Source organism: Schistocerca serialis, chromosome 1 (assembly GCF_023864345.2).
Source record: "Schistocerca serialis cubense isolate TAMUIC-IGC-003099 chromosome 1, iqSchSeri2.2, whole genome shotgun sequence".
NCBI classification, from domain to species: domain Eukaryota; kingdom Metazoa; phylum Arthropoda; class Insecta; order Orthoptera; family Acrididae; genus Schistocerca; species Schistocerca serialis.
Window position 1 is genome coordinate 801,211,830 of NC_064638.1, and position 20,622 is coordinate 801,232,451.

At 37.7% G+C, this 20,622-nt stretch overlaps 1 protein-coding gene across 1 annotated transcript in view; it reads left to right on the forward strand.

Moving 5' to 3' along the window:
* LOC126434973 (ATP-dependent 6-phosphofructokinase-like) overlaps positions 1-20,622 on the forward strand; it is a 439,746-nt gene that overhangs the window by 82,253 nt on the left and 336,871 nt on the right. The window contains exon 4 of the mRNA XM_050090461.1: positions 13,632-13,842. Coding sequence (XP_049946418.1) covers positions 13,632-13,842 — 211 coding nt within the window. The remainder of the gene's footprint in view (positions 1-13,631; positions 13,843-20,622) is intronic.

Here is a 20,622-nt window from a genome sequence, read left to right on the forward strand (position 1 = left end):
TATGGTTGTCTCAGTGTATTGGGAACTCTTTAAGTATTTGTATGTACTTCAATTGTTTGCCTGTATCACCAAGTACAAAGCCGGCTGCGGTGGCCGAGCGGTTCTAAGAGCTTCAGTCTGGAACCGCGCGACTGCTACGGTCGCAGGTCCAAATCCTGCCTCAGACATGGATGTGTGTGATGTCCCTAGGTTAGTTAGGTTTAAGTAGTCATAAGTTCTAGGGGACTGATGACCTCAGATGTTAAGTCCCATAGTGCTCAGAGCCATTTGAGCCATTTTTGAACCAAGTACAAAATGTAATGAAAATAGGCCATTGATCAGTTCCATTATGAGATAGAGAAAGATTTGGTCTTGTACAAAGACATGGATAAGATGTGTTTGATCTGGTTATTGCAGTTATGGAATGAACGTAGATATTGGTTATGTCAGAAGAGGTATTATGGACACCAGTCACATCCCATCTTACTGAGTAGGAGGACTGGTATGATCAGTTGAACAGTGCACATCAGGAGTTTGTGCCATGTGAAACTACATCACAGTAGTAAAGATGAGGGCTCACAGAAGTCTGGAATAATTATATTTTTTGATTTGAGATGGAAATATTTTTTTAAATTTCTGGATCGTGTATAGACAGGAGAGATTTCTTGCAAATTGAAACTGTTTGTTCTTCCCACTTAAGATGATTATCCAAGATTATGCTGTAGTCTTTTATTGTTTTGCACACCATTAAGAAGTATTTGAGGGATTTTTTCATGATAATGTCAACCGATCAACTTGTTAGGGTTTCATTTAAGACCTAAGTTTAGTGCCCATCATGAGACTGGATGAGGAACATTATTCATACCTGCAATGTTTGATGGACTGGCACCTATTTACAATTGGATATCATCATCATGTAAGTGGTAGTACAGTGAAGAACAGATGAAATATCATTGATATACAATGAGAAAACATCGAGGACAGAAACCTGAGGAGCTTCAGAGAGAAATGTTTTTCTTGACCCACGGAAGACATGTTGACATACATTTTTAGCTAGATTTCAAACCATAATATTCAATTGTTTTAGAAACCTAGATGTTTCATTTTAATAAATAATTTTGTTGAAAACTAACCATACCATGGGTTTTCTGAAATCAAGCAATTTTAAAATGTTGCCTCATGTCTGTCCTTGTTTGATGTTGTGAATTACTTTAATTAATGTGGTTGCTACACTATGGTGTTTTCTGAAGCCTGACTAATGTTTGTCATAGGTGTTATAAGTTTTGAGGTAATCTTATCAGCTATTTATGAGTAACGTGCTCCAAGACTTTAGATAACTTTGGATAAAATGCTGATCAGGCAATAGTCATCTGGGGATTTTGGGCTATAATTCTAGGGTGTCCATTGAATTAAGCTGTTCTTCCACTCAGTAGTATATGCACTGCTAATGAGAGAGAGCTTAGAGTTGCCAGTGAGAAATGTAATAATAGTTTTACACATGTACAACTGAAACAGCTGGTAGAGTTATGCAACAATTATTATTAATGTAATTGGCTAGATTTTAGAGAAGCTGAGTAGTCACAAACAAATAAGTACTAGTTATTTTTGGTGTATTTATTCCAAATGACATATTTAGGGCTCTGCCCACCATTAGATTTCCTGGTGTAAACAATACAAGAAGTAATTAGTTATACATTATTTTTAAAACACCAAATGTTAACAAGAAAGCACAAGAATGGGAATGTTGGTCATGAGAAGGACTACGAAAAACTGCTACATCATTGTGCTTGTACTTGCTAGTTAAACCACGCGGTGTGAGAGGGCACCACTTTAGTGCATTTCAGCAGTACAAATGCAGATATGTTTAATAAAAATTAAAACGATAACCAATAACAACCAAACATACATCTTGTACTTCTGCACATAAAACACACATCACAGTAGTACAACATACAAGAAAGTTCATTACAAAATTGTAGAAAAAAATATTTTCTCTTGAAAAGTCATGACTTGTCAATTACAAAAGAACATGTTTAGATCTGCAATTACACATTTTGACTATTTGTCAAATACAAAATCATAAGACATTTGTCTCATCCAGTGGTTTATTATTCCACCTATCCACATGCCAAAATGTTTGCTGCTCATTAAAACAGTAAAATATAACAACAAAAATACATGTAGTGTGCCTGCATGTAAGCACAATACAAGAAGCATCATTGCAGTACATGGGCATGACATTGTACCTTTCAACATACTAAAATATTTATTTATCTTAAAGTGATAATGTATCAAAAGTACAGAAAAATCTGTCTTGAATCACTGATCAGAGTAGTACATAGGGAAAGGACTGCATTTCAACATTTAAAATTTCCTTTTTTTGTATTAAAAAGATAACACATCATAATTACAAAAGGCCTTGTTTTAATTAGCCAGTGCACTTCCTGACTAAATGTGAAATGTGGAAACCAAAGACACATTCCTCCTGAACCAATCATCAGCCTAACTAATGTGTTATTAACTAGCCGCTGTAGGGCACAAAATAAAGTAGTGAAGGGAAAGGTGGTTGTCTACATGCCCAACATCAGAAAAGTTTTTATGTGCCTGTCACAACAGATCATCAGAAAGACTAAAAAACTATTTCATACCACTACTGATTTGCTCATTGATTAGCAATTGTGCAGCCACTTGACTGAATGCATTTCCTCCAAGATGTCCAAATTGTTTCCCTTCCTCTCTGTGTGCAGAATTGTCATGCTCCTTTCTAATTCTGCCAGCATATATCCTACGTAAAAACATTTGCATGATCTGCATTTTATTTCATGCATGGGTTCCAGACTGTGCCTCAATAGGTTCCACAAATTGTTAACCATTTGGGATCCTACTGGAACATTAAATTAAATCAGTAGTGGTAGGAAATGATTTTGTAGTCTTTTTGATGATTTGTTGTGAGAGGCACATAAAAACTTTTCTGAAGGGCATGTAGACAACCACCTTTCCCTTCACTACTTTTTTTGTGTCCTACAGTGGCTAGTGAATACCATATTAGTTAGTACAACATACAAGAAAGTTCATTACAAAGAAGGCAGATTGAGAGGACTGTTGTTATTATACAGTATCAATACCAACTAGACTGACATATGAATATACATAAAAATTTAGAGAATAATCAAAAATACAAAGAAGTAAAATAGTTGAGGAAGTTTATATGATAACATAGAGTGAAGAAAAAATGAAGGTGTTAGTCTTTGCGTATTGTGAGACTTCACGTAATGACTTCGTTACAGACTTTTTTCCCCTTCTGCCATCTTCACTACAACCTGCTGTGCTGAGTTCACAGTTTTGTAGATCAAACTCTGAGGTGATGACATCCAACAATTTTAGTCTTTTGCATGTAGATCTTTCTTTGCAGTAATGCCAGTCTTGGCAAGTTTCCTCTTCTGGCTAAACATTTCTAATCTTTTGCAATATGACACAAATTTAACTATTATGGACCTGAGTTTTATAACACCTTGTTGCCTGCATTCTACATATAGCTTCTGTCAATATCAGGCATATTAAACCACTTGCCAAGTTTCTCACATGTGATAGTGATGAACAAATCATGTTTTCTACCGATCTTTTTTGGCCACCCCAAAAAAGGGCAAGCTTTTCCTTCTGAAGAATTCCTCTCATTCTTAAGGTGACCATGGATCAATGAACTTTTTTTCATGGTCATGCAATTACTTACTCAGAGATTAGATTTTAGCTCTTTTACACTTGATTGTCTCCTGGATTTTGTCGATACTGCCCTCACAGAGTTGATGACTGATTCTACATCTATCATGTCATTGCTGTGCAGTTCCACAGGGACAGGACCCATTCCCCAACTTTGGGAGAGACCCCTCGTCTGTTACCAGCGACTGGATGTCTGCACTGCCTGTGTCACTGCCCCTACTCTTACTTCTGCCACCTCTTGGTTTTCCCATTATGATTCAGTGGGCATTTGTGACACATAACTGTACACAACACAGCAAAACAAATAACACTTGTGTAGGATGTTACATACGTAGTGAACTATCATACTGCTCTAGAAGATTTTCAATATTACTAAAAACTCTTGGGTTGAAAAAATGTAAGTCACCCAGTAACAGTTACTGGAACTGTGTATAAGAATTTGCCTTCTATATCCAATGTGGCTGATGCCTTGTCAAGATTACCCTTGGCTGGGGAAGAAAATGAAGAGAATGGAGAAGAGGAAGAACTACAGATGAACATACATCTATACATGAAAGGAATGGGTGGAGAGAAAGAGATGAAATCCATCTGTAAGGACATGAGGAGACTTCAGAATGGGGCCAAACGTTTAAGTTCATCATAGTAATCTTTGGAAGTAAAGGATATTAGAAAATTGCTCAATATTACAAAATTTATAAGGGGTTTTATTTAGACACAGAAGTTTGGAAAAGATTGGGGAGTATGTTTTCCAGATGAGTATGTAGAAACGTTAATAAATTTCATCCACCCATAGCTGTAGGCATTATGGGGCTCAGAAGTGTCTGGGAATACGACAGGACTATATTTATTTTAACAACGTGGCAATGAGGGTAAGAAGCCAATTGGATTCTTGTGAAAACTGTCAAAAAGTAAGTGTAGTACTATACAGTACAAGGAGAGACACAGAAAATTATTCCTGAAAAGAATGGTGAACTACTGTCTGCTAATCTGTTTGGGAACTAAGAGCAGATTGAAATGGTGTGAAATACATTCTTTTAGCTATTTATGTGTTCTCCAAATTTTTAAAGCTGCATCCCCTACAAAGGGCTACCAGCCAGTGTAAGAAGCTAGAGAGTGATTATTTTGTCAATGTTGCAAAATGAGAGGACATTCTGTCTGACAATGGAGTACAATTTGTGTCTGACATGTGGGACAAATTTACAAAAAGACCTCAGATAAATTATATAAGAATATCCATATATCATCCTGTGAGCAATCCTATTTAGAGGTATGTGAGGAAGCTGGGTAAGCTATGTAGGTCATATTGCGGTAAGAAGCTTAGCAGATGGGCAGAGCATATAGCTGCATTTGAGGATTTGATGAATAGAGTGAAGAGTTGTGCAACAGGAATCTCACCGTATGAGCTCATGAAAGATGTCAGGCCAGACAATTTGATAGCTCAACATACAGATTTCCCATCTCAAAGTTTGACGAGCCAAGCAAGGGAACAGCTGGCCAGACAGTAGATGTTAGAGAACAAAAATGATCATGTGGCATTGATGGCCAGGAGGCCACAACTGGGAACGTTTGGCCACCAAGTTGCAAGTCTTATTTCAGGTGATGCCACATTGAGCGATTTGCGTGTCGGTGATGATATGATGATGACAACATAACATCCAGTCCACGAGCGGAGAAAATCTCCAATCCAGTTGGGAATCAAACCTGGGCCTGCTGCATGGTAGGCAAACATGTTACTGCTCAGCTAAGCAGGCAGACTAGATGTTAAAGAGACGACATGAGAGACAGAGGAGACATGTAATGTTTATAGGTTCGGGTATCCAGTGTCCAAAAGCCATTTGGACTGAGTAACGGAAATGAAAAAATATGTTGAGAAAGAATAAATGAATGGGAGGTATGACATTGCCAAGTGCAGTAGATGTACAGTATTATGTTTTAGTATGGGTATATTAGAAGCCTCAATCGTACAATGTGATCAGTTAAAAGTGGGCAAATTATCCACAGAAATGGTAGAAAAGAGTGTTCTAAGATATTGTGAAGTATTATCTAAGGAACTGTATGTGAATGTATAGACATATTTGGGGTATACTTACATACTTGAATAGATATAGTTGTAGAGATACTGTGAAAGAGTTACTGACTTGGGAACATTTTATGATTAGATAGGGTGACATTGGGTATATTTGATTATTCCATGTTTGTATTTGATAAATGTGCATTTGTTATGCTTGTATAAGCCATATTTGAGAGTTGATCACAATGGATATGGGATCCTCCACAGAGGGTTTGAATAGCCTAACTACTGTGAATCATGGGTCTGCATTTCTAGGCAATATTTTATATGGATTTGTTTGTATTTGATAGATGGTTTGGCTGGCGATGAGGGCATGTGATTGCAGATGTGCTGATAGAATTTGGTGAATCGTGTGCCTGATGCAGACTAAAAACAACAAAGACTGCAATTGACAGGTACCTTCAAGCAGTGAAGTGTCAACCAAAGTCAGTTTGAGTACACACAACTGTGGACCAATAAATAAGTAATAAACTGTAATTATACTGAAAAGTCTTGGTGCTGCTTTGTGTCAAATGTGTGCAAAATTGACACAAAGTGGGGGTATGTCACAAAACTAGCAGTATGGCTGATCTTTTGGGTGCTATAAGGAGATGAAAGCCAGTGTGGCCTGGCAACTGAGTGTGGGGGATTAGCAGTATCATGAATGTACTAAAAGGCCAGGACTGCCTATTGTTGTGGTACAGCAAATATAGGACATTTCTGGACTTAGCAGAATTGCTAAACATTAATTATTAATATATTTATGCAATGTAATATTAGTGATCACTACTGTTTAAATATTTGTGTATTTATGAAGCATAATAACCATTAGCAGACATCTTAACACATACAGTACACCAGGAAATGGTTCATGACCTGAATTACATGATGGGCTAGCCTGTTGTGCAATATGCGTGAAAACAAACTGTTAAATTATTTATATTTTTGATTAAACTGTGATAAGACAATTCAGCACACACATTTCCTTAGTGTCGGCATGTTGATATTGTAATAGAGATTAAAATGTAATAAAGCAATGCTCTCTGAATCTAGTCGTGCCACAGCAACAAGTGGAATATGGACATGTATTTGACTAGCTTGAGAGATTTCCTTTTAAAACAGGAATAGAAAAAAATAATAAATTAAAAGGACAAAGTGTTGACATTAGTTATGGAATAAGATGTACAAATAAGTAGATCTAAGAATATATATATTAAAATTTATAATGTATTAAGAACAATGTATTCTGATAAGGTAGGTGAAGAAAAGTAATGAAATTGACTACAATAGTTGGTCTTTTGTAGCTGTCATTTAAAAGTGAAGATGGGGTTCAGATCTTTGGTGTTGGAACAGCAGAGGTACTTTTAAATGAGTTTCAGTGGAACGCAGAAAACTGTGAAATGTTGAAAATTGTACATGTGCTACAAACTCTGACCAGTGTTAATGTTCAGATATTTTATTTGATTCTCTGCTTGCTTTGCTGTGCAATATACAGTGATTCATTTATCTGCTGCAGTTTTGCATAGAAATTTATGGCCAACTTATTGTACTTGTTTGCTTTAATTCATTACTTGCAAGTAAAGTTAAAAGTTAAACCAATGCACTGTTACATTATTATCCTTCACGATATTACCTCATCTATTTTGCAAAAAATTGATTTAATGTATTTGAAAACATTTGCCTAATTTTGTAAAATTCTGCTGATTAATATGTTAAACCATCTCAATGCATAATTATTTGGGGCAAAAGGCAATAGCATATGATCAACCCTTATATGTAATCTAGTGAATCTAGGTTGTGTGCTTGCACAATCACATGTTGCTACTGATACGATCACAGTGAACATGCAGTTGGTCCACTTGTCAGGAAGCAGCCAGTAAGCTTACAGGCTACTTTTCAAAGCTCTTTTTGAAGGTTTTAAAATGTGTTTTGACATTATCTGGTTATAGGGAGGTCTAGAGTGAGTCATAAAAGACATGATTTTATATTAACAATATAAGAAATAGGATAGATTGCTACTCACCCTAAAGATGACTCATTAAGCTGCAGACAGCCACAATGAAAAGACTGGTACACATGCAGCTATTGGCCAAAGCTTTCTCCAGCAAAGAAAACATACACACACATTCACACAAGCAAGCACACCTAACGCGCACTTGGCCCCCACCACCAGCAGTTCCAATTGGAATGCATTCCGGGTCGGAGCTGCCAGTGGCGGCGGTCAAGTGTGCATGAGGTGTGCTTGCTTTAGTTTATGTTTTCTTTGCTGAAGAAGGCTTTGGCTGATAGCTGCATGTGAATCAGTCTTTTTGTTGTGACTGTCTGCAACTCAGGGGGTCATCTTTATGCTGAGTAGCAGTGTAGTCTATTCCTTATATTGTCGTTATTCCAAACTGGAATTTCCATTGTTTGATTTCATATTAAAACTCATGTCCACCAGTGGACATTATGCATTTTAAAAACTTGCTCCTCTTTTATTCAGCTACACCTATATCACATTATTAAATTCTCTTTCTCAGACTATTAATTTTTCACTACATTAGTGTGAAAAATAAGCTAACATATTTATACTAAGTAAAGATAACCTTTGCTAAGAAATTTGTACAGCCCCAGCCACGAAACTTAGTAGATTGTAAATAGCATAAATCCTTTTGTATAAAAGTCATAGCAAACAGTGTTACTACCGTCCCGTAGAGAAATTTTCAAAACCTTTTCAAAACATGCTAAGGTATATGTGGTTAATATGCATACATCTTGAGTCATGGAATATACTCAATACCTCTTATAGTTGGCCAGATATCTCAATAGACCTTACATGCTTTTCTAGGTAAATTTTTTATAAGGTATATGTTGGTAATGCGTACATCTTGAGTCAATGAATCAATGTAGTTGACGAGATACTCAATAGATCTTACATACTTCTCCAGGTAAATTTTTCTTATTCCTTGTTCATCACCAGCAAGCAGTAGGTGTTACATTTGTCAAGTAACTAAAGACCTTTTATTGCCTTACCTCACACTTTCCATTATTCATTATTACATATACACTGAAGAGTCATAGAAACTGGTACACCTGTCTAATATTGTGGAAGGCCCCCGTGAGCATGCAGAAGTGCCATAACTTGATGTGGAATGGACTTGACTAATGTCTGAAGTAGTGCTGGAGGGAATTGACACCATGAATCCTGTAGGACAGTTCATAAATCTGTAAGAGTATGAGGGGGTGGAGATCACTTCTGAAAAGCATGTTGCAATGCATCCTGGATATGCTCAATAATGTTCATGTCTGGGGAGTTTGGTGGCCAGCAGAAGTGTTTAAACTCTGAAGAGTTTTCTTGGAGCCACTCTGTAGCAATTCTGGACGTGTGGTGTGTCACATTGTCTCCAACAGCTTTAACAGTCCCCTGCTGACATGCAGGGTCCATGGATTCATGAGGTTGTCTCCATACCCGTACATGTCTGTCCACTCCATACAATTTGAAAGAAGACTCGTCCAAGCAGGCAACATGTTTCCAGTCATCAGCAGTCCAATGTCCATGTTGACAGGCCCAGGTGAGGTGTAAAGCTTTGTACCATGCAATCATCAAGGGTACTCGAGTGGGCCTTCGGCTCTGAAGCCCATATCGATGATGTTTCATTGAATGGTTCATATGCTGACACTTCTTGATGGCCCCGCATTGAAATCTGCAGCAATTGAATGTTGAATGATTCTCCTCAGTCATTGTTGGTCCTTTTTCAGCTGCAATGATATCAGAGATTTATGTTTTACCAGATTCCTGATCGTCAAAGTACACTCTTGAAATGGTTATATGGAAAAATCCCCACTTCAGCCCTACCTCAGGGATGCTGTGTCCCATTGCTCGTTTGTCAACTGTAACACCACGTTCAGACTCACTTAAATCTTGATAACCTGTCATTGTAGCAGCAGTAACCGATCTAACAACTGTGCCAGGCACTTGGTGTCTTATATAGGCATTCTGACTGCAGCACTGTAATCTGCCTGCTTACATATCTCTGTATCTGAATATGCATGCCTATACCAGTTCCTTTGGCACTTCAGCGTACAATGAACAGCATAAAAAGCTCAGACACTGTGTCATTATTATTCACTTATTCATCCACTACAGCACTACAGTTTAAGTAGATTGCTGTATTTTGCAATTTGAAGTAAGCTTTGAAACAGACAGTATTCTACTTCTATAGAAACTGTCAGCTCCATCACCTTCTTCAGAAGGCCACCTCCTAACAACCATCCAATTATCACAGTAATAGTGTCCCTATATATATTCAACTCCATTGTCCTCCCTTTAGGTGTAAGTCCTCCTCCTATTGGTACACCATTCTGTTCATTGAACCACATGTGTATAAGATAACTGCATCCTGTTTAATATTGTGTATAACTCACCTACTCGACTTGGAATGCGTACCTGATTACTAAGCCATCTTGTATGCTCTCTCTTAAATATACTGTTCTGTGTTCCATTCAAAATGACCAAAACTTAATTTGCTTATTGTAAATGTATCAGGTTGTTGCGGCTCTTTAATTTGTGTGGGGCTCACCTGCATGGTAGCTGATCATTCAGCTACTATGTCAGTGTACCTTTTACCCTTCCTTTTTCCCCCTCTTTAACATCATAATGCTAATATCCAGCATTCATACAGTTAACTTCAAAAGAACATTCATATTTAGATGACACATCTTTGTTCAGGTGTTGTAGTAACAAGAAACATTGCATGTTTCGGTTGTGATGTCTTAGAAGTGCTACAACACTCAGATTATGGTTATGTAGGTGTTGTCAGAAATTTTGCAGACAATTTCATCCATAAAATATTACACAATAAACTCATAGTATCTGTTATAGTCAAACATGCATGAATTGCTAATATTCCATACATTAGCAAGTGCCCTATTATGTGATTGTTGTAGATAGAATAGTAGGAGAGGAAGAGACCATTATATAAAAAATCTAAATAGGAAATAATATAATGGACAACTGAGGCCTTGAAGGTGTCACTCTGAATAGTTCAAACAGATCAATATCTCCCACAAGGTCATTGACACTTAACCATCATTTCTATGTGCCCTATGGTGTTGAAAAGAGCACCAAAAACGTTATCCCAGATACATCAATTGACCCAAACACCTCAGCTTACTTTATATATGCGTGAGTCTATCTGCCTTTGATTTCAAACCTGCCTTTTTATCTTCTTTTAATCCTTCATATATTTAAATTTAGTATTTGGCATTCCATACAGTTTAAATGCCAGTGTGCAGTAAAACCTGACAGTGTCTTTTTCATCTTTCTTGTGGGTAATTAGTTTACTGAATGTTAATTCTAAATCATTTATACTTATTTCTATGAAGATATCAGTACATAATCTCATGCAAACACTAGACACTTCTGAGAAATAGATACTACAAGTCATAGGACAACTAAAATCTGAGTTACCATTTTCAAATTGTAGGCAAAGCTCTGTCATGTATATGTTCCACCACTGAAGTTGAAACTGTGTGTCAAATTTCAATAATCTTGCCCATATAGGTTATTTAACTACATCCGACAAAGGAGGTGTGTCTATAGCTAAGTCAAAATCTGATTGTATCTTTATTTCACATAAATTCAAATTCTTACTGCTCTCCTGCAAAGCTGTGAAATGTCTACCTTACTTTTATCTTACTTGGTTCTAAAATATAAAAACTAACATTAGTATCTCAAGTTTGTGTTATCTCCCTATTTAATTTCATAGCATGTGCATCAGCTGCACAATTCAGGGTGTAAATCCTTGGTTATATTTACAGTTGTTGATTCAAAGTCTGACAAATTGTTAGGCAGCTGAGGTACCAATGGCCCTTTGCAGGAAACACTGGTCCAGAAGAAAAAAAAGCTTCTGTGCTAATCAGCTCATACATACATCTACAAATATCCATGTATCTTGTCCTGAAGGATTGGTAGCAGCAATAACTATATTTATTTTGTACTGTTTCTGTAGTTCATGAATCTGCCACTGCAGCAGCACATGGTATGTGACAGGTATGTCAGTTGAGGCAGAACTATGGTATTCCAGCTTTCTTCTATTCATCTGTTACAGAAATAATTATAAAACATTGAAAACAATATTTGACAAAAATAATTTAATTGGATAGATAAAAAGTGTACTCCCCAAGTGGTGGCAAAACACACACCCAAAATAAAGTTATAATTAGGCAAGCTTTCAGAGCCAGTGGCTCCTTGGTAAGGCAGAAGGACCTGGAAAAGGTGTTCAAAAATGTCAAATGGCACAAGATGTTTGAAATTTGGAGAAAAATAGAGGTAAGCTTTAGGGAAAGATAGGTAATATGTAATATGTACAATAACGAAGAGGGTACAATAAGAGTGTGAGACTAAGAACAAAGTGTTCAGATTGAGAAGGATGTAAGACAGAGATGTAGTCTTTCATCCCTGCTGTTCAATCTATACATCACAGAAGCAATGACAGAAATGAAAAAATATTCAAGTGTGGGGATTAAAATCAGAGTGAAAGGATATCAGTGATCAGATTCGTTGATTATATTACTATCCTCAGTGAAAGTTTAGAAGAATTATGGGATCTGTTGAATCAAATGAGTAATGAATTCAGAATATGGTTGGAGAGTAAATCAAAGAAAGGAGAAAGTAATGAGGAGTAGCAGAAATGAGGACAATGAGAAACTTAACATGAGATTTTGAGTTCACGAAGTAGACAAAGATAGGAATTCTGCTACATGGGCAGCAAAATAACTCATGACAGACAGAGCAAAGAAGACATAGAAAGCAGACTGGCACTGGCAAAAAGGGCATTCCTGACCAACAGAAGTCTATTAGTATCAAACATAGGCATTGATTTGTGGATGAAATTTTTGAGGATGTATGTTTGGAGTGGAACATGGACTGTGGGAAAACCAGAACAGAAGAAAAAAAGAAGCATTTGAGATGTGGTGCTACAGAAGAATGTTAAAAATAAGGTGGACAGTAAGGTAGGGAATGAAGAGGTTCTCTGCAGATTCAGTGAGCAAAGGAACATACGGAAAACAGTGAGAAGAAGAAAAGGCAGAATGATAGGACACCTGTTAAGACATCAGGGAGTAACCTTCATAGTACTAGAGAGAGATTACAGGGTACAAACTCAAATGGTTCAAGTGGCTCTGAGCACTATGGGACTTAACATCTGAGGTCAGCAGTCCCCTAGAACGTAGAACTACTTAAACCTAACTAACCTGATGACATCACACACATCCATGCCCGAGGCAGGATTTGAACCTGCGACCGTAGCGGTCGTACAGTTACAGACTGAAGCGCCTAGAACCGCTCGGCCACAGTGGCTGGTGGGGTAAAAACTGTAGGGAAAGACAGAAATTGGAATACATCCAGCAAATAACTGAGGACATAGTTTGCAGTTGCTATTCTGATATGAAGAGGTTGGCACAGGAGACGAATTTGTGGTGGGCCACATCAAACCAGTGAGAAGACTGACGACTTAAAAAAAAAAAGTGAGAAAACAAGTTTATAGATTTTTGAATAAAATTATGAAATATGATGTGGTAGAGTCATGCATATTTTTTGTACATCCAAAAACTGGTCCAATAAAATGTAAATGGTCAAATTGAAAGTATACAACTCAAAAATCATGAAATGAACAGACTGATGCTGCGTTATTAAAGTGAGGGGACAGACTTATCTCTCACAGTGAATACCTAAACTGAACCTTAGCATGTGGGTCTTACTTAGTCAGAACATCTTACAGCTCAGAGAGATGATGAAATATTACATAAAGACTGACACTGAACTGTAATATTATGTCATTTTAAAAATATTTGTTTTACACGTCAGATACATTAACAGAAGCCTTATTGAAATGCTTTGTTCCAGGGCGTATTACAAAAAATGCACAGCAGGCATATGCTACTCTTAGAATTGTTGGATTGGTTGGATCCATTGATAATGATTTTTGTGGAACTGACATGACAATTGGAACAGATTCAGCTCTACATCGTATCATTGAAGCTATTGATGCCATTATGTCAACAGCCTACTCGCATCAGCGGACGTTTATTATGGAAGTCATGGGAAGACATTGTGGGTTGGTATTTCTTTAGTAACCATAGCTCATAAGATGCACCTAATGTAAATAATATTAGCAACATCACATTTTTTGTTAGTTTCGTAATAACATTAAATTAATACATACTGTTTTTGAACATCATGAGCTATGTTTCTAAATTTCATTCCAACTGCAGAGCTGTCACAATGTCCCTGTGCAGGTGTGTGTGTGTGTGTGTGTGTGTGTGTGTGTGTACATGTTTATGTATTCCGACTACTCTGAAGAAGATTTCACCAGAAGGCTTAGCAACATTCTGTCTTGTTTATGTACCTTTTGACAGCTCAATACCTCAACTATGCTGTGTGATGTTATCTATACTCCTTTCATTATTAATGTTTGTGTTTATTATTTTGTTGTGTGCAAATTTATATTGTGTTAGGCTTAACCAGTGGAACAGGAATGATCGATAGCTTTTGAAATGTTGAGAAGATCAAGGTGGTGTTGACTGCTATATAATGATCATGAGATGGAAATGACATAATGGTGCACAAATCTTTGGGTGATAATTATAAGGTAATTTGTATTTTGAAGCAAATTGTAGAGCTTGTCAATGTGCCCATGAGATGGCCCTTTGGCATAAAAGATCATGTAATGGTTGTAGAGAATCCAGATACATTGTTGTAAACACATCTCACAACAATATGAGGATCATGTTATTATATGTATTAGTATTAGTATGATGCCAATGGCTTTGCTGCAGTGGTAACACCAATTCCTGTCAGGTCGCCGAATTTAAGCGCTGTCAGGCTGGACTAGCATGTGGATGGGTGACCATCTGGTCTGCTGAGCGCTGTTGGCAAATGGGGTGCACTCAGCCCTTGTGAGGCAAACTGAGGAGTTACTTGATTGTGAAGTAGCGGCTCCGGTCTCGTGAACTGACATATGGCTGGGAGAGCAGTGTGCTGACCAGCTGCCCCTCCGTATCTGCATCCAGTGACGCCTGTAGGCTGAGGATGACATGGCGGCCGGTTGATACCATTGGGCCTTCTGTACTGTTTGGACAGACTTTAGTTTAGTATTAGTATGATAAATTCCAGATGAAGCATTTTATTAAACATGTTAATACAGAGCTTGGAAAACCACTCAGAAGGAGACATTTGCACACAGATGTATAAGGGACATTTAAATGAAACCCGGTCACTAATGTAAAGTAATGGTAATGATTTGACTAACTCAAAAATGTAGTTATACACAGTACACATACTCAAAAATAGTCACCAAAACTGTTGGCACATTTACCTCGTGACACTAGCTGGTCGATTCCATTCTTGAAGAAGCTAGTAGGCTGCTGTCAAATCCAGGCCTGGACCCAGTCACACACATCATTGTCTGTTGTGAATCGATGTTTGCGAACAGCTTGTATTAGAGGTCCAAACACATGAAAGTCACATCGTGAAAGGTCAGGACTGTACAGTGGATGTTCCAGCATTTTCCTCTGAAACTGCTGCAATGTCGTCTTCACCAAATTGGCTCTGTGTGGGTGGCCATTATCATGCAGGAGGATAATGCCATTGGACAACATGCCTCAGAGTTTTGATTTGATGGCTCATCTAAGGTTCTGTAAAGTGGCTTGATAATGCTGGGCATTGATGGTGGTTCCCCATTACAGGAACTCGGCAAACAGGGGGCCCTAAGCCGTATTCCTCCTCATAACAACATTGCAATTGACTCAGAGACAGCGCCATTCGAGTACTGCACTGTTCGGTGGTCGGTTGGTGGGGAATACACTGTGCACAGATTTTTCGAAAGTTCAAGTGTTGATGCATTATGGTGTGGGTGGGGCTCACACCAATACCCAGTAGCCAGTGAATTTCATACACAGTGATTCTGCGGTTGTCCAAGACTAAAGCATTTGCTTCCGCAACCATTTGTGGTGTGATGACATGATGAGCCTGTCTTGGATGAGCACTGTCTTCCAATGACTCACACCCCTCAAGGAATTGTTTGCGCCTCCCGCAACATTTGAACGACTCGGACTGTACTCACGGTACACAGCCTTCATCTGTCGATACATTTCATGACCTCCAACTCCCTCCACCACCAGAAAATGAATCACTTCTCATTGTTCCTGCTTACTCGCCTGCATGTTTGGTAGTGGATGATAACTTGTGTGACCACCTTCTCTTCAGTGTGAAACCACACTGACCCTATGCAACATAAAATGGTGTGCACGCATCAGTCTCTCTACCAATAGATGGTGCCACCATACCCACAGTTACGTGGTGCCACCTTACGTCTAAGGCAAAGGTAGATGCACTGACCAGGTTTCATTTGAATGAACCTCATATTTAATATATTGATTGTCATTATGTCACATCGTCTTGCATTGGAATGCTTATGATAAGGTGCTACTTTCACTGCTGACTACCAGAGATATCCAGTCTGATCGAAATAGTGTTCATCATATCTGGTGTGTTCACTACATTTACTTTAGGGTAAAATTGCCTTAAATACAGAACTGTAGAATAAAAATAGTTACAGTTGAACCATGTATCAGTAAAACTAAATTTTGCAACTTGGACAAAAATATGGATATTAAAGAACATCCATTTTGTATCTTCCATGATAACATCAGGAGCTTCATTAATAAAGACAATGAACCTGTAATATTCATATAGAAAGATAAAACAACAGGTAGAATGCCAACAGATGCATTGTGCTTGTAAGAACATCTCATTGAAATTGAAATTGAGTAGACAGCACTTGATGGATACAAGCTAATTTTGTTTTAATATGAAGCCACTATGGAGGAAATGGAGGGAGGTCACTCTCAGGTCCTTCAGTTTAATAAATATTGTGTTGAACATCTTTTTGGTTGCTGTGCAACAGTAATGTTTCAGGAAAACACACAATCTAGTTTACATGTCCTCAGCAGGAAATAGCTTGCCCTTCATAAAACAGTAGAGACAGTTTTTATAAGGTTTACAGACATAACTTTAGAATAATTGTTTCTGGAGACATGAATGTTGATTTTCTGCCAGATACTACTGATCAAAAATACCTAAAACTGTTGTCCAGCTTTGGATTAACTACTGTAGTAAACCTTCAAAGATGACTGAAGTACATAGTGCAATAGCCATTAGCAATGTGTTTTTTGTATCCAACTAACTTTTGTGATTTAGATGTAAAAGTATCAATCAATGGATAATCCAGTTGTCATAGAGAATCGACAATACCCATATATATGCTATTATTACGATGAAGCAGCAACTCAGAAACACATTTCAAAGCCACTACCAACACCACCCTGGGGAGATATCTATGTATCCCTTCTGCCTTTGTCTAGTCTAATTGCATGGTCAAATGTGACATCATTTTTCAATGTGTTTGTGCATCATGTATCTGAGGCAGGATATGGGAACCAATCCAGTATTTACTTAGATGGATGTGGAAAACTGCCTAAAAACCACATACTGAGTGACTGATGCATTGTCCTCCTTCTTTAATCCATGAGCCAGATTCAGTCCAGGGCCAGTGTGCATCCCAATGTTCTGGCAGTGGGCACTTTAATGCACTCAGTTATCTGTGTAGGTCAGATTATGTGGCTGGATAGTCAAATATTAACAATAAAAATATATTCACTAATTACATATGTACCATAAAAGAAAAGTATAGTGTGACGATAAAGTCTTCTTTTTCCAGAATGACACAAATGTAAAATTGAACAAAAACAAAGACAAGGGGTTGGTAACTCCTGGGATTAAGGTGTCTTGTGCTAGGAATTCAATTCAAAGGACAAAAAATAAGTGCAGAACTTGTAATATGCACAAGAACCAAAACATTCCAAAAATGAACCAAAACAATTTTGAATACTGTTATCCATGAAACAAACCAACATGGATTTGAATAATACTAAGTCCCGAGAACAAAAATAATAACATATGGAGCTCATTAATCTCCAGATTCAATGACTACTTCCTCTCAGTTGCACTAAAAACACTAAATTAAACAAGACCTTGACAAATACTGTGATTATGTGGTCCACAGAAGATGTCCCACTTGTGTATATGGAATCTAGTCTTCATAACAGGAAGCAGAAGGTTACATTGTCTAATAATGTCACAGGAGTGAAACTAAGCTAAACACGGGGGAACCAACATCTTAGGCCACACAAGAATTGGTACTGTGTCTCCTCTTGCTCGTATCCTACATATATTATCTTCCAGCGATGTAAAAGGGCAATTCAAAAGCTGTAATATTTACTGATGACTCAAGCATATTAATCAAAGAACCAAACTCAGTTTCACTGGGCAGAGCCAAAATAATAGTTTAGCAGTCCTTCAGTTGGTTCACAGCAAACAGCTTAAAACAGCCCAACAAAGAATCACATAATGAGTTTCAAACAACTTTAAATTTTCTGAACGCTGAAGTAGATATCCAAGGATCTTCTTGCAATGATACAGAATTTGTCATCATTATACAATGAAAATATGCTACCTAATCAGAAATGTGAAGCACCCAAAAGGGAAGGTGGAAATGAAATGAAACCTCAGACTCCAAGGCATTGATGCTATAGGAGAAACTAGGCTGAAGCAGTCAAACTGACAATGTCTCCTGAACCATTTTAGTGATTAGAAAGGCTTGACTTTAATACAGTCCTCTGTTGTACTGATAATATTACTACTGCATCACACTGCTAACTCTCCTTGTGCCACTGCAAAATCAGCTTGAAGTTTCAGGATGAGCTACTCATTTTCATCTAGGTTTTACTACAACTTCTAACATTAAAATAACACTGATGTTCCTCACACTGATTGCGATTTCTGATGAGTCTGTGACTGTTTACACATGTCTCCATTGTGGTAGTCAAGACATTCAGTTAAAAACCATCATTCAGATGAAGAGAATACCTAAGTGATTTCTGAAATTGATTTTTTGAAACAATGTTTAAAAATGATAGTTATTTAGCAGAAATTGTGTTATACAATTAAAATATACCATACCTTAAATACTTTTTGTAATAAAATCTACATTGCTTGACAAGAAAGTGAAGCACCCAGAAGGGGGCGAGGAAATGGAATGAAACATCACGGGTTGAGAGGGTATGAGATGTTATTTCAATGATTACAAAGCCAAGGTAAATTGACAAAGAACTAGGCAGTATGAGCCCTCTTGTGTTCTCTCCTGTGCCAAGCTGGTCCACAACTGTTGTAACTTGTCCTTAATATCCTGGATATTGGCACTGGGATGGAGTAAATGTCTGAATTTGTCACACATTATGTTCTGAATGGGACAGACATGGGGATCTTGCTAGCCATGGGAGTACCTCAACATCATGCAGACAGTTTATAGAGACGTGCGCCCTGTGGTGGTGAGCATTGTCATGTTGAAAAATGGTACCACAATATGGTCACATGAGAGATCACACATGAGAACACAGGATGTCTGTGACATACAAGTCTGCCATCAGAGTTCCCTCAACCACTATTAGCTGTAACCTGAAGTCGTACCTGATGGCTCCCCACATCAGGAGCAGTACCACTGTGCCTGCCCAAAACATTGGGAGAAGGGGACCTCAACTCAGATTGCCGCCTTACTCACCAACAGTGGTTATCTGGGCAGTGCAGAATTGTGTTTCATTGCTGAACACAGTTCAGTACCAATCATCAGCAGTCCATGCTGTCTGGTCACAGCATAACTCCAGATGCCGTTGTTTGCATAGTGATGTTAATGGTAGCCTACATATGGGATGGTAGTTCCCCAGTGTGACTGCTGATAGTCTCCAACCAATGGTGCAGGATGTCACAGAAGGTTGGAAGGAGGTTGTTACTTCTTTTTGAATGGCAAGCACAGTTGTGAAGGGTTACACTGCACTTGGTGCAAAATCTGTGATCCTCTCTTGTGGTGGTCAGATGTAGTTAACTGGAGTGTTAATGATGAGTACATATCACCTCATGTGCAACTATGCACTGTGCTTGTGTTCATGCTTCTCCTCAGTCTGCCTGGAAAACTGAGTCAGCATCCTCCCATAGTGAGTGATAAATTGAACTCAGGAGGCATTACTGTCATGCCCTGTAGTTCTTGCCACATGATTTTCAAGTAAAAGCATTACATTGTGATAATGTATTGTACTCTGATAGGGTATTTCATTGTTAGTCACTACTCTAAGTCCTTCCATTTATCATTAATTGTGTAATAAGCATTACTTATGAAGAATGTCTTAGCTGTCTTTTTAAATAGATGTATTTTAGTAACCTTTTTCATCTGCTTGGGCAATTTATTATCCAGCTTTATTCCCTAGTATAAAATACTGTTTTGAGATTTCTGTTTGTTTTTAATTGGTAAATATAAGTCCAAACTCACTCTTGTTCCATGATTATGTATGGAACTTCAAGTAAAATACTTGGTAACGATTTCTTTGATATGCACAATAGATTGATGCACTTGGTGCAATAAGGATACCTAGCTTTTTAAATAGTTCTTTATAATGAGCCTAACTATTATGTCCAGTTATTATTCTTATGATCCTTTTCTGCAGTTTAAAAATGATGTCCATATTTTGTGCCTTTGATCTCCAGGAAAATCTACCAAATCCAAGAATTAAGAGTTCGTAGGAATAGTATATTACAAACTGATGATAAAACCCTAAGAGAATAACACGCTGCTGACATTCTTTTTGCTAGTATCTTTGTGTGTTCATTCCACATTAATTGAAAGTAAGTATTCACCCCAAAAAACATTCTGTTTGTCACAAAATCTGCATTCAAACACAATTTATAGTGAAGTATTGTATGTAAAACTCATTGGATTCCTACTGGA